The 22,921-nt window shown below is 40.0% G+C and overlaps 1 protein-coding gene across 1 annotated transcript; it reads right to left on the bottom strand.

The window, feature by feature from the left end:
* Positions 1 to 1,357: 1,357 nt before the first annotated feature.
* On the bottom strand, positions 1,358 to 22,791 carry kcnn2 (potassium calcium-activated channel subfamily N member 2). Its single transcript, XM_053339967.1, has 9 exons — positions 22,021 to 22,791; positions 21,576 to 21,671; positions 11,033 to 11,451; positions 10,579 to 10,720; positions 10,283 to 10,393; positions 10,066 to 10,193; positions 8,090 to 8,098; positions 5,074 to 5,143; positions 1,358 to 1,633 (listed from the first exon to the last, which is right to left on the bottom strand). Exons 1-9 carry the CDS (start codon positions 22,789 to 22,791, stop codon positions 1,358 to 1,360), a joined length of 2,022 nt encoding a protein of 673 aa, XP_053195942.1.
* Positions 22,792 to 22,921: the final 130 nt, after the last annotated feature.

Below are 22,921 nucleotides of genomic sequence, written 5' to 3'. Positions count from 1 at the left end.
AAGTACTGCACTTCCAGCTCAGCCAACAGTGGTGTCTAAAACATTTGCTGTAAAAAATAAATGCAATCTGAAGAATAATATAACTTTAAAAAAATCTGTCTAAAATTAAGTTCAGGAAAGAACCTATAGACTATGTATGTATCTGAACTCCAGTCCAAGACAATTTAAACCACATGCTAGATATGCTTAATCTGTCGCTTCTTAGATCCCCATTGTTGTTTGTTGAATTGTAGGAGGTGTGCTTGTCCTCATCAAAATATATAAAAATAGGCATTTTCTTTTTAAAAGGTAGATACGGTTTCAGCGAGTTGTTGTTCAGCATTTGTTGTTGCCCAGCTGGGGTGACAGCAAGCATAAATAGCACTGGAAGGAAGGACAGGAGGTGAGACACAGCAAGACAAGGGGTAATTACTGAGATTGTGAACACTGAATACATTTCTGTAGACCTGTATGTTAATTATTCTTGTGAAAAACAGAAAAAAGGGCTTTGACTTGATTCATCAACACTAGCTACAACTTGAGAATCGACAATAATAAACCCATGCCCAAACATCTCAAATGTTCTTCTTTTAATGAGCAACGCATCTTTATATCATACGTCAGTCAGCATTGAAGTGCATTGATTAAAAAGTAAGTGCAAGTACAGATTTTGATGCATTCATTTCGACTAGAGGATTAAATTATTTGCAATGTTGCCCCAAAAATAGTCATTCTACGGGGGCACTCTGCAAAAGAAAACCGCTATAGTTGATGCTGTTTCTAACCTAAAAGATATATGCTTTTTTCCTCATTTCAAGCTTTTTAAGTTATCTCTGAGTGACAGTGTGTAGGAGTGATTTTCATCTGCCTTCTGCTGTCATATCAACTCCAGTCCATCAAACACAGCACTCTTCCTCAATATCACTGCCATGCTCCCTGACTGATTTCTCAGTGGTTTCTCAGTTTGCTTTGAGGAACACGCCAACCGAATCAAGCCGGCAGAAGCACAAAGTCTGTGAGAAGCACTATTTTAGTGCAATAGTTTCACACTTGGTAACCTTGCCACCTAAAACTGGCTACCTCTGCATAGAGATGGAGAAGAGTTCTTATCATAGCCCCATCGATAGGCCTTTTAGTTTTTACTGAGGGAAGCGCCATTATTTGTGGTCATGTCACCAGAGCAAGGATAACAACATCTTTTGAGGTAATAAAAAACAAATAACAGCATGAAGTTATCCATTAAAATGCACTGTCCCCAGTATCTTGGATTCTGTCATCAGAATTTGGATAATACTTATTGAAACCATAAGGCTTTACGATAAATGCAACGTGGCCATATGATGGCAAAAGTCTTCAGTGGAGGCATTCCCCTTGGACTCTAGCTGCTCTCGGAGGAGGTGGGCGGTGCTGTGGAGGACGACCTCCGTCGGGACACTGACTGTGAGCGCTCAGGGCTGTGTTTATCATAAGGCTGGAGCTGCACCTCCAGGAAGTCCCTGTGCTGTTGGCTGATGACCTGGCTGATGAGTCCTGGTAGAGCCTGCAAGTTACTCAGAAGAGTCTCCAGTTTTGTCTCCAGCAGGGCAATCCTCTTCTCCATGTCCTCTCCTCTCTCATTTAAGTCCGATATCATGTCATACATGATGTTCTGAGTCTGGAACAGGGGAGAGGAAACATACTTAACGTTATTGTTTTCCAATTTCATTTCTGACTGACAACATGCGTGTGCAAAATGTATACATAGATAAAAACAATGGCTGCTTTGATTCTTAAATACAGTTGAAAGTGTTATCAGATCATCCTGAAAAGGAAAAGAAATGGGAGAGCTTGTGAGCTTGACATCAAGAGAGAACCACTTTGTCAATGCGTTCAGTTCAGACCACAGACCTACTATAAATAACCGAAAATCAAAACATACATATAAATCAAACAGCCAACATCATGTCTTTATCACCTGTCACAAAATAACTTATCTCAGCACCTAACGCAAAATATCAATAGCTGAGAAAATGTCAGTTATCAGTAACACAAAGTAAAGTAGAAGAATCTGATTTTTAGGAACAGTAAATCCTGTTATTGTGACAAATTGTGAGAGGTCAAAGAGGATCATAGGTTTTTATGCTAAACAAGTACAACCTTGAGAACCAGCACATTTTCTGTAAAAGGGCAGATTTTATATGAACGTTTTACAAGTATGTTTCCACTCAGACCAGAGTACATTATCTTATGACCTTGAGGAGACAGGAAAGGGGGCTGCTGACTTTGCATGAGGCTTTCTGCTCTTCTGATGCATTAAGCATCCTCTCAAAAACCTTAAAATCTCAAATATACTGTATGGTTTGGGTTTTTTTTTTTTTTCCTTCTGAGGTCTGAGTCTTCAAAAACACTCAACAACACGTCACTTTTGGATGAGGAGTGGGAGTGATGCTGCTGGAGGGTGGTTTCTCAGCGGAGGACTTATAATCCCTGGCAGCCTGGAGGCGAAGCCATCCATCACTTACCTTGTCCTCTTCTGATTTGAGGTGGAAATAATTTGAAAGGTTGTTTATGTGAATCAGTGAGGACTAAAGTAGCGCTGACATCGCTCAACCCAGCAGCTAGTGGAAACAGGGCTTTCACTGCACCTGCGTTAACACTTATCTAATCCTTTGTTGATTGTCATGTGTAGATTTTTCAGGGGATTAATGCAATATTTAACTCTTAAACGTGGGCTACATCATCCTATACATTATTACTTCCTCTAACTTAAAAAAAGGCACATGCCTGCATGTTGGACCAAACTACCTCAAGTCTGTGTGAAGGCATAAAATGCTAGGCCTATTAAACCACAAGGGAACAAATATTACAGATGGATGATGGAACTGATGGAGCAAGATTATATACGGTTATTATAGATCCACTTCAGCCATATAATAAAACTGCAAATTCACACTATCAGCCCATTTCTGAACAAGAGAATGAGAGAAAAAGAGAGAGAGGAGAGTGGAAAATATAGTTTCAAGTAAGAGCTTTAAGAGGGCAATTTTTGCAATTCGAGGACATGTAATTTAGCCTCAAAGGCAAACGTGAAGAAAATGCTGAGGACAAAAAAGTAACATCCAACCAAATACTGCATCTCCTAAATCACACTGATTGAAACCAGATCCTATATTAGACTGCAGAAGAGATGATGGGTTAAGGGGATATGTTATGATCTCAGGAATTTCACATGACATTGCAGTAGCAATGCAGCTGGCAATGATGCACTGATCAGCCACAACATTAAAACCACTGACAGATGAAGTGAATAACATTAATTATCTCTTTACAATGACATATGTCAAGGAGTGGGATGTATTAGGCAGCAAGTGAACAGTTAGTTCTCGAAGTTGATGTGGAAGCAGGAAAAATAGGCAAGCATAGGGATCTGAGCGACTTTGAAAAGGGTCCAATTGTGATGGCTAGATGACTGAGTCAGAGCATCTCAAAATGTCAGGCCTTGTGGGGGTTTCCCAGTATGCAGTGGCCAGTACCTACCAAAATTGGTCCAGAGATCAACTGGACGGACAACGGGTGAACCCGTGCACTCAAGACTCACTGATGCAGGTAGGCGTTGATCTAGTCCAATTCCACAAAATAGCTAATGTAGTACAAGAAGTTAATGCTGGCTATGACAGAGAGGTGTCAGAACACAGTGCATCGCAGCTTGCTGTGTATGCAGCTGTGTAGCTGCGGACCAATCAGAGTGTCCATGCTAACCACTGTCCACTGCTGAAAGTACCATGGGCACATGAGTGTCAGAACTGGACCATGGAGAAGAAGGTGGCCTGGTCTGATGAATCACCATGTGGTGTGTGTGCATTATTTACCTCTCTGGACAATGTTCTGCTGGGAAACCTTGTGTCCTGGCATTTATGTGGATGTTGTTTTGACATGTACCACCTACCTAAACATTGTTGCAGACCATGTACACCCCTTCATGGCAACAGTATTCCCTGATGGCAGTTGCCTCTTTCAGCAGGATAATGCACCCTGCCACACTGCAAACAAATTGCTCAGGAATGGTTTGGCCTCCAAAAATTCCCCAGATCTCAAACCCACTGAGCATCTGTGGGATGTGCTGCTTACATAACTTAAAGGATCTGCTTCTACTGTCTTGCTGCCAGGTACCAGATAACATCTTCTTAGATCTTGTGGAGTCCATGCACTGTCAGGTCAGACTGTTTTGGTGGCACAAGGGGGACCTAGTTTTAGGTAGGTGGTTTTAATGTTGTGTAATCAGTGGTATGTTCAGGTCTATTTGGTTCAATCTTTCCACTGAGAGCATGAAGACACAACTGAAGCTATACACTGCCCTCTTATGGCTACAGACTTATATAACAATGATTAAAGAGCCAGCTGTGTGAGTGACACTGGCTCGAAGCCATCTTATCCAATGTCACATCCCGACTGTCACTGCTGTTTTACAGCATGAGGCGATTGGGCAATATTAACTAATACCTTTCATGACATGCTGGCCTGAATCCAGTTTGACTGTGGTGTACTTTTGAATGTCAAAGCACTCTCTCTCCTCTCTTTCTCTGTCTTTACTTCTGGCTGAATCATCAGATCACAGTGTGTCTCCCTTCCCAGGTTACTGTTTCTGCTGTGTCAGGCTGGCGCACTGCCTGGTCTTTCCCTAAGGTTTGTCAACTTCTGTTTAGTGCATCTGGAGACAAACATCACAGAATACATCAAGTAAAAAACAGCACTGGGTTTTTTTGCATACACAAAAGGGTTTGTGGTTGCTTTCATTCAGTAATTTTCAGGTGAATATGTCCTGGGGATTTTAATATACTCTGTGAAATAAAATGACGTTATTATTGCAAAAGATCAGAATCTCAGGTGAGTGCATACAAACAGAATTATCACACGCACAGTATTTATTTTTTATCACCTTGTGAAAGGCCTGTCTGTTTATTTGACACCTGTAGACTTTGATTATATTATGAAACATAACTAATCCAGTGAGTGAACTAGCATGCATTGAAGTCAGTCACACACAGGAGAGAAACTTGTCAGGATAGTTGTCTATCCTAATGTGCAATGCAGCAGTGAACTGTTAGTCTAGCTTACCTTAGCAAGGTCCACTAGTGAGTTTGCTTGGTCATTCAGCTTGCGTTGCTCCATTTTAACACTTCTCAATCTGAACACAAGACCATTCAGAACCCAATAAATTAACGCTATCAGAATTTATCATTGAATTTGTGCACACACAAGGCATACACGAGAGAGAGAGAGAGCACGCCTAGGCCATGCACAGGATGTGTGTAGAGAATGCAGGGATTGCAGGGGTCAGTCTGTTTGGTTGAGCTGCATGCAAGTGGAAAAGAGGGGAGGGAGGAGGGAGGGGGCTGCCACTGAGGACAATGAAATCGGTTCTACAGTACGTTCCTACTCAACCAATACATACAACTATACTAAAGGTGTGAGGAGGACTCATATCAGAGCACCAATGCAGTGTAAACAGCATTTATCAAGTCCAATAGCTATTTGAAATATAAAATTATAAAATACCAAAAACAGCCAATTTTTTATCTTTAACAACTTTTCTCTGTTTAACTTTATGAATTATTTAGGTGTTAACACAGATATAGATATCAAACACTGTTTTATAGAAGCACAGAGATTAATATTAAACTATTTGACAGCAGCTATCTGACCTGAAGAAGAAATCCTTTTCATTTTGAATCATGAATATAAAATAATACATTACTGGTTAAAAAGTAAAAAATATTATCTTCCCCATGACTGTTTGAAATACCTTGCGATATAGCCCACTTTTTATCAACCAATAAGCCTTCTTTTAAGTTTGCAAAAAATAACCATACAACATGCTTAAATAATTCACATCTCCTGTTATCTCTGCTATCTGTTTAATTAGGCCTCTAAAGCCTGATTTTACTCATCCTCTCAGGGGGCTTAAAAACAGCAACTGTGCAGTATTGTAGAGTGTCGACCACACATGGTTTCCAGATATTAAAGGAGTTTTTTTTCTCCTGAATCACCCACGCATGCTAAATTACACTGGGCGCAATACACAGAACAAATCATGATATCAGGTTTGCCAACATTTCAGATTTTGAGACATTAATAAAGAAACCTTCTAGAACTGAGACATTGATGCACTTTGAGTGTGAGGTGATCATTAGATTGTGTGAATCGAATGCAAACAGTAATGAAGATCGAGAAGGGATTCAAGGGGCCCTTGGGGAGTCTGATAATTAGCCCCAGATATACCCATTCTCATGCAATGCAGGATTATTTCCTCTGTTTCCTGAAGAAAGGCAGATGTGGAGCAAAGATGAGGTTAGACCGACAGAGGGTGCCACAGGAGTCACTAAAGGAAACTACAGGCAAGGGAAGATGTCCTGACAACGGAGGACCGAAATGCTTCATACAGAGCAGAATCTACAGACAAGTACAGGATACTATTCCAAAATAGCACTTTTATTATTCAGTTGATTACATGAAAGACAAAAAGGAGGCAGTCTATTTGAAGTAATGAAAGATAATAGATTTTTTAATGTTAAATGGCTTTGCAGTTGATGTAAGACCTGTTAGAATTATTCATTTCACAGTTGGATGACCAATAGCTGTCAAATAGGGTCGAAGCATGGGGCAGATTGAGGTCAAGACAACGAAGCTTACTTGCCCTCGCTTTTATTTTGCACGTATCCCTTTCCCTCATTCAATCACTCCTCTTCGGCAGTTCAGCTTTTCAATGGGCTTTCTAAAACTGCTTGCTATTCATCAGGGGAAAACAGCTACGCTAAGACTTTCAATACCCCACTAAATCTGTTAAAGCAATTTCAGTTAGTGCTGCACCATATTTTTTACCCCTGTGAGTTGCTTTCTTTTGTCATGACCTCTGTTTACCTCATTGTGGAGGGAAATGCTAATTTATCTTGTGCTGTAAAGGACAGGGTGAGCAATCTGCAGCCTTTTTTTGGTCTGTCCCTATTGACAGCTTCATGCTATCGGTCACAGTTGCAGCTTCTCAGGCACAAACAGGATTGCTTGGAGGCTTTACCCTGACCTTCTTATTAGGTCACTCTCCTGTTTCATCAGTCCACTGATCTCTGAGTTAACAAGCGACACTGCCTATTCTGCGTCTCACTACGATTCCCACTTCAACCTTGTGGATGAAAGTGACGGCCATCCCAGAGGGGTGGTCAAGCTGCACTGAGACACTTGACTTAACAGCTGTTATGGCTTGAAACATAATGAAAGACATTTGGTTGCGTGCGTGCAACATCATGCCTGCTGTGGTGTAGTAAAATGCACCATCCAAATGACTTAAAGAGCGTTTCAGCTGTGCTGATTACAAAATCTGCAAATTCGTCTTAGTATAGAGACTGATGACAGCTGTATGTCCTTGTTATTATGCTGTTTACCAGCCATGATAAATGCGGATCTTTGCTAGTGTGTCATCCAACAGGGAAATGGAGGAAATGTGGCTGCAAATGTAGTAACAGGCGTAACAATGGTTCCACACGCCGAAAGATGACCCTGAGCCCTGATCTCTATGAGCATGACCGCTAAGTTTTATAACATGACTTGAGAGGATATTATGAATTATATACTTGTGCTACTGGAGGTCTCTCTCCTGTAGAGCTCTAATCATCATCCTTCGGCACGTGAAAGCACAGTTTATTAGAGTTTAATCAGTGGCTTTCTGATTAAAGATCAAATTCTCATCACATCCATGCAGAAATGGAAAGAAAAACACCCTCCATCACTGATAATTGAAATTCACTTTATATGCATCTATGGGTGTATTCACAACATGAAGTGTGTGTCTACTCAATATTAAAAAAGGTGTTGGTTTTATTTAAAGCTGATTGCAACAACAAAATGTTGACAATTGAATGGAAAATGTGAGAAAAAACCACTGCAGCAGCTTAAATAAAACAATCAGTCAACATTGTGTCATGTGAAACATTTCTATCATTACAAACATTTTTTGTGGCATGAATTTCACTTATCAAATGAGGGAGTGCAATTTTTAGTCACATTATTGGGTTCAAAGACAAGCTCTCGTTAGCATGCACACAACAGGTCTGTATCTACGTGTGAGGCGAACACTTACTTTCGAGCTCTATTGCATTGTGTCGACACAAACAGGAAAAAAAGGAAACATGAAGTAGACAAATGAATTATTACAACATCAGATAAACATATTCAGATGGTAAAATCTGTTTGCTAAAGTCTGGCTGCTGTAACCCTCATCTCTACGCTGTCACTTCACCTCTGAGCAGCAGCAAAGAGTTCTTCTTGACTTATATCTTCCTGCAACCAGAGTGTTACCTTGTAGTGTTTGGACCGTTTCTGGTAGCAGAAGCTGTGCTTTCTCTCTTAGTCTAATCCCATTTATTCACACTACTCCTGCTTATCAGAAATACAGTGAATCAAAACAACCTTCCTGAAATGTCAATTGTCTGACCAACACATTCGGCAACACAGACAGAGCCTCAAAGCGTCTATGACCCCATTTAACAACTGTTTACACCTTTTAACTTCGTAGACTGTGACTGATGCAGACCTCAGTGTATGCTGTCTTGCAGCTTTGACTGGAGGAAACAGGCAGGATGATATTTGATTTGAGATTTACTATTGCCTAACAACAGGTCAAAGACGGCTGCGACTCTTTTCCAACCCTCCACTTCAGTGATTTGCTTGCTGTCAGGCTGATTCCTGACCTATATTCAACTCAATACAGATTTTTATCATCACATCCTGCATATAGGCCACAGGCAATACTTAAAACTCTCGAGATAAGGTCTGTGAACCCACTACCTTGTGAAGAAAACAGAATCTTTATAACACCATGACACCATGCTGAGTAATTGTCCTTGCACACAGAGTTAGACGTGACTTTTTTCCCTCTGAATCTGGATCTTTATAGATTTAGCTTTAGCTCCAAGGGATTTCCATTATTAGGCTGTCCTAGAGAACAGGAGGTGGACATGAGACTTCGTCATCACACCGCTGCAAATCGGCTATACGCGACAGCAAGGACATAATGACTTGACAAAGCAACCATAACAAAAAGGCTATTATACAGCACAAATCTGGATGTGGGTTGCAGCAGCAACAGACAATTTATGTGTCTCTCTACCCTGTAATTAAACATCCTAATGTCTTTAAAACATAAATGTATGTTCAAAATATTCATGAGCAAATCAAAGTTGCACACAGGAAACCACAAAGAGCCATATACATACATAAAACTACAGAAAGCAAACAAACATACAAACAGGGGACATTTTATTTGACTACATCAAAACAAAATCATTGTACATCTAATTTCCTATTTTGAAAAAAGAGATGATCACCAGTTACTGAAAGAAGCCACAGAGTAGATGTGCTTGTAAGCACTGTAGGTTGAAGAAAAACAAGAATGAGGTGAGGCTAAAATCAATACTGTTAGATAGCACTTCAGGGGTCTTCGGGGACCCGCTAAAAGACTAGCTGACAGGTAAATGTCTGACTAGCCGGCAGAAAAGTAGAAACCCAGATGTGTCACCCCTCAGGTCAGGACATCTGACTCACAGCTAAAGTGACACACAAGAGTCAGTCTGACAGCAAAAGGCGAGAGAGAAAGATCAATATACTGCTGTGAATTCTGTAACTTGAGAATATTTCACACAGCAAGTTTTCCAAATGCCAATAAGAGAAAATGCCATTTTACACAGATAAATTATGTCTCTTTCATACCGACCATTCCAACCCTGTTTTAATATAAATGCATTACAAGCCTCTAGTATATCTGGGAATACAATTTACATAAATTATATAGTTCCTTTGCATATTCTACCACTCTTTATGATGCAGAACCAACTGAGAGTCAGGCCAACTCATTACCACATCTGTAAATTTTAAGTTAGTCAAGTCATGTGAAAATGAAGTACAGGATCCTTCAGTAATGGGAGCACATTTTTTTTGCTACAGGTGTCAAACAATTCAGATTTCAGGTTCGTGTTGAGTCGGTACATGAAATGAACACACTGCTGGATAAAAGGTGTTAGACCAACATGAGTGGCGGGTTCAGAGCTCGGTACCTACTGGTGAATGGCTTGGAGAAATTTCCTCTGGTGCTTCCTGACTCTGGCATGGTCCATCTTCCTCACTAGTTTGGTGTTCTTGTAGATGAGCCATGTCTCCCTGAGAACATTCGCAGCTGTGTTTTTCACCTAAAGTGCAAAATGAAGAGCTGTTCAGTCATGAATACAGATGGTGAAATATCTGTTGATGTTTGTATAACTGATAGTGGTTCACTTACTCTTTTTGTTAGCTGGGTGTCCATCATAAAATTGTGAACATGTTTTTCAGCTTTGGTTAATTCCAGTTTCTTTGCCACCACAGCCACTACCAAGGCAGTGCAGCCAGCACCCTGTGAAATAATAGGAGTGGACCGGCACAAATATACAATATCGATTTTTACTTATTTGATTTGCTTGTCAACAGTTTTTTCCACTCATTAAATATTAGCAACCTATTAGTTACTTTCACATTAACAATAATGCTTCCTGTCAGTTCTCACAGAGAAAATTGAAGCACTCAGTCTGCTTTTCTCACCATAATGCCAGTCAGAAGGCAGACTCCTTTCCCACAGTATGTGTTTGGGACCATATCCCCATATCCAATGGTAAGAAACGTGATTGAGATCAACCACATGGCTCCTAGAAAGTTGCTGGTTATGTCCTGGTTGTCATGGTACCTGTAATAAATAATAAACGTAGGTTGACTATCTTTCATGCACCTGCAGACACTGGTGCACTCCTTCTTCTCCTTACAAGTAATTATCATAATAAAAAAGAAAGAAATACCATGCAGTAGATAATATAACATTTTTTGTCATAATACTGCAGAGCACTAAAGCTCTAATCTTTTCTTACAGCATGTGTTAAGCTTTATATCTTAATGCTCAGACACAGAAAGAGCTAAGAAGTGTGTACATTATCTATTTTTATGCCTTATCTATGTTTCATGCTGAGCAGTATAGCATAGCGTGAGAAACTGATCCAGGCACCTCTCGCATGCTCTCACAGTCCATGCAGCGATGATCCACAGCGAGATGGTGAAGACCAGCAGCACAGTGCCGGGACAGATGGTCATGAGGGTCTTCATCACAAAGCGTGTGTTGAAGTTGATCTTGTTGAGTGCACCAATGCTGCGGGACGAGGCGTCCGTGAAGAGCTTGCTGTGCAGCAGCATGACACGAGCGATGAGGTACAGCCGCAGGAACATGGGGATGGACAGGATGATGTCCACATCTGCATCCGTCTTGGATGGCACGTAAGAGTAAGCCAGGCGTGCTGTCCAGGTGAAAGTGTAATTCCCTGGGATGGGGTGGATGGCGCACACCAGGATCTCCAGGCAGATGAAGAAGATCCGCTCATATGTCATGGCTATCCTCCAGTCATCAGCTGCGTTGTCCACCATAAATAACTGCAAAGAAAGGGCACGGAGAGACTGATGAAGGGTAAAAGCCTGCTAACATTTTCATCATGGTGACACAGCAAGCTACAGGAAATCATTAAACCCATTAAAACAATAAGTCACAAATGGCCTCGAGTCATTAAATCCCAGTTTTGAATCACATTATTCAACTTTTTTTTTGCGGGTTGTTACCCATTTACTACTTTGATATATATCCATAAAATTATTTGTGTCCATTTTCCAGAAAATACTATTGATCCAAGTCACTGTGCTCACAACAACCTTTGGAAGAAGTGCAGTCACTTTATTAAGTCCAAAATGTGCCCTAGATGCCTATAAGGGTGTCTGATGAAGGTTGTAGACTGCAAGGCTGAAACATGTATTTGTTGAAACAAACAAACAAACAAAAAATCTAATGAATATCATGTTGTTATATGCTTTAATGTTTTCTACGTAACTTGTTTCCATTAGTTTCTGTAAAGTATCAAAATCACTGCAATAAATTGCCAGCAAAAATGCTAAATTCTACAAATAATGGATATTCATGTAAAGTATATTTGATTTGCAGTGAAATAGGCTAAATAGTTTCCTACATGTGTGCCTCTTCTGCTTCAGGATTGAATTCTGCCACAAATTTCCCTTCCTCTGTTTCTCTCACCACTTTCAGACTCCCCGACAAAAAAAAAAAAAATAAGCGTTACATTAGCAGTATGCAGTAAGCACTTTCAACTTCAAAGCACTGTACTGATGAGAACATCTGCCGCCTCCACATTAGCATTAGGCTCTGATCGCCTGGCCACCCCGACCAGAAGGTAGGCCATTTCACTGGGGACATGAGTGTGGGTGGATTTCATCACTCCTCACACCACCCTGTCCTCTGTCATACACTGTAGCTTCCCTCATGTGGTCACCTCTGCTGCTGTCACCTCCTCTTCTTCCTCCCCTTCCTCCTCTTCATCACTTTCAATCCAATCTACAGTTATCTACCAAGATTCACGGTTAAGTGTACTCATCCTGAACTAATGGCCCAGGCCATGACAGCCATCACCAGCTCATTCACAGTGATCCCTGATAACGCTTATGGTTGCAGATTCACTATCTCAATCTTACTCCTCCCACTGAGTTTCATATTTGCTAAATATTGGGTTTTCAGATTAAATGCTGCAATATCAAACTGTATTAGCGTCCCCTGAATTTGTCTGAGTTTTTTTTTCTCTTTGACACGCCACACTGAAATTCCTCCACAACAGCTTCTGCTATATCCACTCAATCACCTCAAGGTCCTCTGCCGGTGTACAGGCCGTCACAACTGGCAGTAGATATTTCACAAAATGCTGCTGTCAGCAAATACGTGCCAGGTTTCCTGGCGGCCTGTTTTTGCCATGAGAGCAGAAGCCTTTCTAAGTAAAGAAAAGAAAAACTGCACATGATTAGATTTCGTCGAGAATCTCCCTTATATGCTCAGTAATGAATTATACAATGTCCAGTGGCTCCTCAGGCTTTAAAATGAAAATAGGCATGTATGCAATATTTTTACAGTTGAGCATCTCTCAGAGCAAGACTGTGACACAGTTTATCTTTTGGCTCAGCTCATCTTAAATGTTTAAAGCAGCAGTTCTCAAAGGGGGTCCCCAACGAATAGAGGAATAATTCATTTTTTCACTATAATTCCATCCATAAATAACTCAATGAAAGAACTATTTTGGTCATGGGTTTCTGTAATGAAACACCTAAAAGCAAAAATCTTATCTGATGGGGGTCTGTGGTCTAATTTGTGTTATTTTAGGGATTCATGTGAAAAAGCTTGAGAATAACTGGTTTAAAGTGTGCAGTTTGGCTTTTACATGACTTTTATTTCCCTCTCCACAAATACCTGCTAGTATTTACCTATGAATATGAATAGTAAATCATTTCATGTATTCTAAGGTTAAATTGTCCAAGTCTGAAATATGCTGATATATCAGTCTAAAAGGCAGTTTTAAAATAACAGCAGTTAAGTGTGTGAGAAATACAATGCTCATAATATTGAACACACACTGGAGGCACACATCACGACTCGGCATCTTGCCAATGAGTCTCCATTTACTTTAATTTGGAATTTCTCATAGAAGTAAAAACTGTCCCAATCCTGGAGGGCTAATGGGATCAGTGACCTAGATTGTAAATTTAGCTGTGATGTGTTACATAAAATTGGATTGATGAAATAGTCATATATCTTACAGCGAAAAGAAATCTCCTATTCAACATGTTCAACTCAAGGACAAAGAAAGCACAAAGAAAAATCAATAATGCTGTGCACTGCCACTTTCCTCACAGACATACATGGATGCTCCACATAGTACAATTTGACAGCTTCAAAGGCACTTTGACACTGCAGCTGCCTGCTTCACTTCAACACACAAACTTCACTGAACCCACAACAGCAAACACAGCACGCTCATTAAAGCCTGTTCTGAGCCAATTACTATATGTCCAGCAGCTACTGTACAAGAAATATCAGCTCTCAACAAGCTGGCACATTACAACCAAAACACAACAAGCTACAACTGACACATGTCCCTGAACACACCGTCCCACAAAGCCTGCTCAGCTTGTTTGTATTTATTTAAAAGCTACAATCAAAGTCCCCCACCCCCACCCCCCACCCCAAACACAGAAAACACACAAATTAAATTTTCAGTTGCAATTGTTCGTATCAAATGAGTGACACTGAGCTCTTTTGACAAACTGACATCTGTCAGAGAAGTGTGTAACTCTAACCACAGCTCGTCTTGTTCGGCTTTCCAAGCGAGTGTAATGTAGACACGGAAACACAAGCTGCGACTCCATGCCGCTTCGGTTTCTTACTTACAGAATTAGGCTCTGAAAACAGCTAAATCCATTGTTTGCACACAGCACAAGCTGCGTCTTATTTTACGTTTTAAACAACAAACCTGTCCTGTCAAAAGCATTTACAAAGTTTGTTACCTCAAAACAATGTAATTAAACATTTAAACCCAGGTTGCATAAGGAAAGCCTACTTGGTGACTAAAAGCAATTATGGTAATGGATGACCTGAAATACAATACTCAAAGGCTCTTTACCTCCAAGCATCAAATATTCCATGCTAGCAGCAGAACCAGCAGTTATGACAGAGAGGTTGGGGAAACTACATCTGCAGGAGAGAAACCTCAAAACTGTGTTGGAAATCATGTCAAGGTACACAGAAATTAAAACAGACAGCTGATGAGACAGGAAAAGTTTAAATTAGATACAAGGTTGACAAATAATTTAAACACTTCAAGTAAGATGATTTTAACTAATTTAATCACAGCTAAAAATATGTCTACGAGGCATTTTTCATGCGAAGCAGAGGTCTGACAATCAGCACTTTGATTCAGTATTTTAAGCAACATGACACAACTAGCAGAGCTGCAAGGAGGCTAAATTATCCGTGACCAAATTTAATTTGCGTCCATCAAATCAATTTGTTGCCTTGTTGTTTTGTTACACGTTTGAAGTCATAAAAATCAAGAGATCCTACACACAGATGCAAAAAAGATAGAATGAGACACGCTTAGAGTCATAGCGCGATGAATCAAATACTCCTCACAATTCCTCCGAAAACCAAGAACACTGCCTTCAACTACGGCAAGGTGAAAAAAAGAATCTAGGAGGGGAAGCAAAACCTGCTAAATGTGTTAATATGTCAAAAGAAATTGTGTCGTAAAACCATTTCTTCAAGTTGTAACTAACTCAGATGTGATTAACATAAGGAATAGAGTATAAATGGAGTTGACAAATGCTGCTAATTTGCACTTTGCCACTTTGCAATGCTAATTTGGTTACTTAAAGAGTCAGTCCTTCCAAATTGCAAACATATTTTCTCACTTAACTATAGAGATATACTACAATGCAATGGGTTTTATTTGTCCAAATTTTGGGATAGCTTTCTCTGAGATTCCTGCCTACTTCTTTTAGAATTTAAACTTGTGTTGAAAATTTACATTTAAAAAATGTACAGCATCAACAGCATCTCTTCCCTGAAACAATCTCTCTGTTACTCTGGAAAACCCACGGAAAAACTATCTGCATGAACAGATACCTCCTCAGGAAATGTTTTACCCTTTTATGACCCTCTAAGTCATTGTTCATGAATTGTTCATGTTCTTTTATCTTGCTCCTATAATCCCGTTTTATCAACACACACACACACACACACACACACACACACACACACACACACACACACACACACACACACACACACACACACACACACACACACACACACACACATGCACACGCACACACACTGTATGCCTCTGTGCACATGAGAATACATCCTATCCTTAACCCTATCCTTAAGTCTTTACCCTCAAAACAGCTCTTTGGAGGAGTAATAGGAGACTAAAATGTCCTCACTCTCCAAAACTGACCTCATTCTCATGGTCTAAAACCCAAATTGGCTGTCACAATGACAGAAGAGCACAGATATCAGAGAACAAAAAGCCAAAACAGCAAGCATTTCTAAATGAGACCAAATCCAACTGCTTGTTTTCTGACAGAGTTGAATAATTAAGAATGCATGGGGACATTTCATTTATGTCAGGGTGAAAGGCAGGACAACCTAGCATGTCCTAAGATCATCGCGTGCCTGCCGCTGTCCTGCATCTTCACTGTACAGCCTCAGATGAGCTCACCTGCGATGCTAGCTGGGTTGGTTACTGGTTTCACTACGCTCAATATAACTAATGGAGTCCGGCTCAATATTTAATCTGTGTAATGTGGAGATGGGAACATATATCTTGTCACTGAGAATGAAATCGCTCAATCTCATTAGTGAATTAGGTTGAGAGGTTCAGCCCAATTAGACATTAATGCAATGCTTTATTTATGATATCAAAGCGAGCCACTAAGAGGCCACTTTGCTGAGTAAATCTGAAGCTGTTGCAGATTCAGTTTGCTTTTGTTTCTGAAATTACGTTGCACATTTGCATATACATTTTTCTACTCAAGGAGAGTAAGAACTCTTTGAGCCAAAAGTAAAAGCCTGAATAAATCTTTCGGTCTTTCTTTGGAGTGTTGCTGTTGCGGCCAAGATGCACACATTAATAAACTAAAATCATCTGCATGTTTAGAGTCATGGTTTAGTAAATACCATCAATAAGTAACACTTAGGGGATCTTGACTCATTGAAAGCGTCTCTGTCCTTGAAAGCCTGTATGTTCAGTGAAAACATCGAGGTCAGCAGCCAGAGGTGGTTATCTGACTCCAGTCTGGACTCTTGGGCAGAGGACAGATTTCACTGTGAGAAATGCAGAGCGTCTCCTGCAGTTACACCATATCTCTGACACATACACACCACCCAGGGGCGGTCTGACAAGCATGGCCAAGTTTGGCTCTGTTAGGGTTCGCTGGCACATTTTGGGCTATGTGTTGTTATTTTATCTTTTCTGCAGATTGTAAAATTGAATAGTGTGCAACTGTGAAACATCAGCTTTGACTTTTATCTCAAAAGTACACATCAAAGACAAGAACAACCCCCAAAGCATTTTGCATTAGTTTAAGACAACTCAGCAAAACTGTCATCATAAGGCACAGTGACATAGCAATGGCCTTAACACAAATGCCCCTCGGCAAAGAGCCTTTGATGTGAGAACAATAGAAATCTTTCAAAATGTCAGTTTCTGTCTGCCGGGGAATAAGGTGAACTCATCAACCATCTTAGCAGCGAGAGCAAGAAGATGTTCCCAGCTCGTAGCTCATATAAGACTTTGACAATGACAAATCAAAGTCAGGGAGATGCTGCCGACTCTAACCTCTCCATTTCCACTTATACTGTACAGTAAGGTGCTTCCTGCCAACACAGCAAACTCAACTAAACTAAAAAGTCTAAAACTTCCTCGGGCGGATCACCAGCTGTCATCAAAAGACATCATTTGGACTGAATCAGGTTGCTAACATTTCAAAGAGAAGTATAAATAGGTATGTGCTTTACATGCATCATAGAAACCTGAAAAACATCACTTTGTACAAAAGAAAATCAAACATTAATAGTGTTCATTAGGACTAATACTACTTATCTTGATGGTCCCGTGGACAATGGGACAAATCTAAGGACATTTCCCAGAACATGGACATATTGTCTTTCTCTGTTAATGCACTTGGCTCAGTAGGTCACCCATCACTGCCATTGGAGCACGGCAGATGTATCCCTAAACAATTCAAATGACAGCTGGTGTACAACATCTATCCTGTCTGACCTGACCTTTTGAGTTTTCAGTCACTTTGTGGAGAAAAACATCCTGTTGTTAAACCCTATAAAAATGAAAGGGCACAAACTTTACTGGAGTTTGACAAGTAAATCAGTTTTAAGGTGGGATAGAAGTGGTAGGGAAATATTTCATCATTGTGACTTATGCCTCTATATCTGACAGGCATCTGTGAGTACACATGGATGTGCATGCATAATCTATTTCACTGCAGGAGCACAACCTCCCACATGGAAAAGTGCAGTTTAGAAATAGCAACACTAATATCACAGACATTAAAATCCTTAACATAAAATGAAGTCAGTGGTACAAACCATGGATGCTAGATTAAAAACGCAATAGTGGGTAGAGTGTTAAAAGTATATTTGGTGTACCGATAATGCAAAATATGGTGTCACTTAGTCAGTAGTTGTGTTATAAATCTAAATTGATCTGGTTTAATGGAAAACCCCAATTTTAAAATCAGTTTACTTGTCACAGAGAGGGGTCTAACAAAAGAGGTTGCATTATAGGAGGCTAAGGCTTTTTTTTAGCTTAACTAGAGCAACAACGATTAGTCAATCAGCAGAAAATGAATCGCTAACTATTTCAATAATTGATTATTGACTCTTTTTTTAAGAAAAAAAAGCTTTTTAGTAGTTTTGACCGCATGCATGTTTTTTTTTAAATCTCTCTCTCTAACACATAATGAACAATTCACTTAGAAAGCAGCTTTTTAAATTTTTTTTTGAGTTTATACTTGTCAGACTAGTATCTATGTTTAAATAACAAACAGAGCATTTGTCTTCACTATGTGGTTAGTCAATTATCACTGAAGAAAGTGAATCTTTAGTTTAACCTTCCATCTCTGAGGTTCTATTTAAGCCTTTATTCAGTCCTGGATAATCCTAATACTTTATGTTATTTGAATATTAGAGGCTTAAAAGCCTGTTTGTCTTAGTCCACCTTTGAAGTGTCTTTTAAATTTAGCTGTGACCTAATACACATGAAGTCAAATTGCATTTTTATCAGATGCTTTCAGCTAAACAGGTTTGTCCAAAGTGCTGTAGTGAGCAGAAAATATCAGAATTGCAAAATACATGAGAAAGGGACACACATCCCAGAGCGAGTGTGTTTCTGTGTGTCATTAGTCATTAGCAAGATAGATTTAGAATTAATGTGTGAGTGTGTGTGTGCGTGCACATGCGTGTGTGTGTGTGTGTGTGTGTGCAGGCACATATGTCAGCCTGCAGGAACCAAGTAATGACAGACTAGCAACAACAGGCACAAAAGCCCTTAAGGCAGGGAAGGAAAGGAGCAGCTGGTGTGGTGGAAGTTGAAGTATAAACACTATGAACTCGATTTAAATAGTAAGACAGAGTCAGTTTCCAGGAACTCCAAAGGCTACTCAATGAATTAGAAGAGGGAACTCATAATCAACTTGTACATTTCGAGAGAAGCACTAGGGAGTGAGTAAGACTGCAGTGAAGTGATGATGCTTTCTGATTCATGAAAGTAGTCAGGCTGCTACATTAATACATAATAAATTGTACATAAATCATGACTGAGAGGGGATATCTGGTGATAAGTGCATTGTGGTAATCAACTCTCAGGCAAACAGTTGCCTTAATAAAGTTTTCTAGGTCAGCAGATGAGGAAATGTCTTTATCATTAAGACAGATCTGGGTTGAAAACTCTTTTGGATATTGATGTGACTGTCAGAAGAGTCTGGATCAAAGAGGTATGAACAACCCTCCTGTGGGTAAACGCGCAGCTACTGACAATTAAAAGAATGGAGAGAAAAGCTTGTTTTGGAGCTAAAATCAGAATTTCAGCATGTGTAATGAAAGACAGAATGTGGTTTTACAGCCATTTTGAAGGTGTAAAATAGAAGAGTCAAGCTTTGTAAAACTTGGTATTGTCAACATTTTATCACAGTTTTCAATACACATGATTAAGTTGGAACAAATAGTTGATTAAAGGATTATTCCATGTATGTATAGATACACACACACACACACACACACACACACACACACATATATATATTTACAAATGTGTGTGTATATTCACTTTAAAAAAATGTTTTAAACTACAGTTTTTACTATCATTGTTTGTTTGTTGTACTGTTTGTGTACCTACTTATTATTTATTGTTGATGCTCTTCTATTTTTGCAATCCACTTGCTGCTGCAATGATGTAAATGTGCCCACTGTGGGACTAATAATGGAATATCTTATCTTATCTTTTCACCGTCATCTGATATTTTACAGCAATCGATTAGTGGATTAACTGAAAAAATATTATGATACTAAGAGTATATGAAAAAATTGCACCAGCATGGTGACTAAAAGTATGTCAGTGCCTAAGCATTTAACTGGTTTATTGTGAGAGGGGACCATAAATATACCACTGAGGCACAACTATCAATTTAACACAATCTGTTAGAAAGTCACTAATATAAACTTGCTGTGATGAGGAGGGCACCTTTGCAATATAGCAGTCACAACTAAATACTTACATTATTTAGCATTGAGGAAAGTTAGTGCAAGGTAGAGGTGAAAAAGCCCAGTTTATGAATGGAATAATTTACACACGTAATAGAGTAAAGGTGTGGAGGCTGAGGGAGGAAAGAATGAATGTGATACTCTCAAGCAAACGTATGCTTTCTAATTTATAAACAGCTACTGGGAACCGAACATGGGAAATGAAAATGCTTCTGTTAGGCATTGAAATATGGTAATGATGTCTGTGCATTTCTATCATCCCTCATAAAGAAAGGATTACAATGAGACATCTGAAGGGGGTGAGACATTTTACTGTTGGGCTGTTTCAGTGACTGATACTTCCCTGGGACTTGTAAGTGTTAAACATACCAACAAGACTGATTAATACACTATAGCTAATCCAACTTTTAACACCAAAGATAAAAACTGGAGAGCAGATGAAAACAGCTGGATCAGCTACAATTTAGCTCAAGGCACTTTAAAGAAAATCACCATCTCGTTTTAAAAGTAAGAAAAACCATTAACATGATTAAATGTGGCGTCATTCAAGATTCAGAAAAATGCTTGAGCTGTATTTCTTTTCAAGTTTTTTTTCATTTGAAGTCTAATAAAGTAATAATTAAAAAAAAAAAGACAGAAATTAAAGCCTTGGACACACGAAAATGTTCTGGCAATTATACATCCACCCTGCTGAAAGTGACATCATTAATTTTGTGGCTTTTCAACAAAGACACAGGTACTGAAGCACAACTGTAAGTAATGCAACAATGCTCACAGGCAAGGTCATAAAACTGACCAAGTGTTGGAAAATCTCGGGGGAGGCAGACAATCTATATTCATTCACTGACCACTGCAAGGAGTCCTTAAATCTTATCAGAATATATAATTAACTGTTAACGTGGGTTCAAATGATGATGGCACCCACTTCAATCAACTGCACAAAACTCTCTAATGTCATTTGTGCAGTCACAGGTTGTTTTTTAAGTCTAAAACATTCATAATTATACGACAAATTTTTTAACAAATGATATTATCCTTGGAATTAAAAAAAGAAATCAAATAGAGTTGTTAAAACCTTTGAAGTGTTGCAAAATGCTCCTGTTATTATTAAATGAGTCCCACTCTGCAGAGCAACTCAAATGTAACACTTCACTTGCTTTCAGGAGAAGTTATTTGCTTTGCTAAATCAATAATTTTATCTAATCCTCAGGAGGATTTCCTGCTACCAAACCAATTTGTGACATCCTAAAAACTGCACTTTTACAAGTGTGTGGACACATTATATCAAATTGAGCATTCACTAAATGTGATAAGACATTTGCTGTTATGGCAGACCCTTCCAATTCAGTAACATAGACATTAAAAAGAGTGAGAAAATGTATTTCCACATTACCTGTATCTCTCTTGCATGGTATATGATAATCAGCCCCAGGAGAATGATTGTAGAAAGGCTTATCAGGCATTTTAGAGCTAATGAATACAGGGACTCCTGGAAGAGAGCGACAACACTAAAGCCAACAACACACAACATAGCATAAAATCACATTTTTACATGGCAAACCAACTGTTACACATATGTATAAATAATAATCATTTCTCTTCTGCTGACATGTGATATCTTGTATCTTCTATGGGATTCCCCTTCATGGTTGGACAACAGTGGGCCTTTTTGGCCTGTAAGTGACAGGACAATGTGACTGACTGCATGGGACACTTAATAGTGAGCCCATACTTTTCTTGCCTGGCTGCTTTAATTGAACAATTTTGATAGAAGTTGTTTTATGTAAAAGGATCGCTCTGTCAGCCACATGCCACCTGAATTAACTCTAGATACGCACCTTTCCATAGGCTCCCCATGAGAGTTCAGTCTCTATAACCATAACAACGATCCCAAACATCCCAAAGATTAAAGCATAGTCGCTGAGCCGCTTCCTTTTCTCAAACAAGGCCCTCCTGTGTCCGAGCTTTTCCCCAATGTTCTGGTTCTTCTTTTTACCCGATTTACCGCTGCTGTGGCTGCAGCCTCCCCCTCCGTCTCCCGATGCGTAAGGCATCAGGGTGGTAGAATTATTCTCCGGCTTGGATACTAAAGTGTCCGACGCATCTGCGGCGGAGATGGGCTGCAAAGGCTGGGACTCGGAATCAAACTCGTGTATGTTTCTGCGGGACGAGCTCAAGTTGCTCAGCGGCCGCATTACGCCGCCGTTATATCTGCAGCTGCTCATGGCTATTTCATTGTAGGAGTTACTGTCTTTGTGGCTGCTGCCCAGGCTGCCCCGCTGCCGATCGCGGCAATGCTGCTGCTGATGGTGAGGATGATGATGTCTGGATGAACTACCATGACTAGAGGGTGTGAACTCGCAGACGCTGTACTGGCAACCTTGCCTCGAAGACGTTTCGGAAGGTGTCCTTAAAGTTCCCACAGTGGTCGGCGACGTCCCGCGAAAGACGAGGCTTTTTCTCGCATCACAGGTGCAGTTATTGCAGGTGCAGCATTGGTCGTGCTGCTTGCTGAGTCGATCCTCCCGCCCGCAGTAGTGCTGGTACTTACAGTGCTGGAACTGCTGCTCTGGAAAGAAATCGTTCTGCAGCTGCAATGGGGTTTCCATGTCAGTGCTGCTGTTTAAAGCAGCAGTCGGGTACCACAGAGCACCCGACGAAGGGCGTTATGGTACTTACGGGAGGACAGAGCCGCTGCATGAACAGATCCATTTCGGCTCCGGTAGAATGTGAGCGGAG

Source organism: Scomber japonicus, chromosome 19 (genome assembly GCF_027409825.1).
Source record: "Scomber japonicus isolate fScoJap1 chromosome 19, fScoJap1.pri, whole genome shotgun sequence".
Classification (NCBI taxonomy): domain Eukaryota; kingdom Metazoa; phylum Chordata; class Actinopteri; order Scombriformes; family Scombridae; genus Scomber; species Scomber japonicus.
The sequence above is the reverse complement of the archived record's forward strand: the minus strand, read 5'-3'. Positions and strand labels throughout refer to the sequence as shown.

Bases quoted from the DNA above. Each gene is read 5' to 3' on its own strand.
- kcnn2 (XM_053339967.1), bottom strand. From the start codon at position 22,791: ATGGAAACCCCATTGCAGCTGCAGAACGATTTCTTTCCAGAGCAGCAG. The intron at 10,721-11,032 runs GTGCCTGGATCA...TATTTATTACAG, and splicing joins ACTGTGAGAGCATGCGAGAG to GTACCATGACAACCAGGACA. The intron at 10,394-10,578 runs GTGAGAAAAGCA...ATTATTTCACAG, and splicing joins GCCTTCTGACTGGCATTATG to GGTGCTGGCTGCACTGCCTT.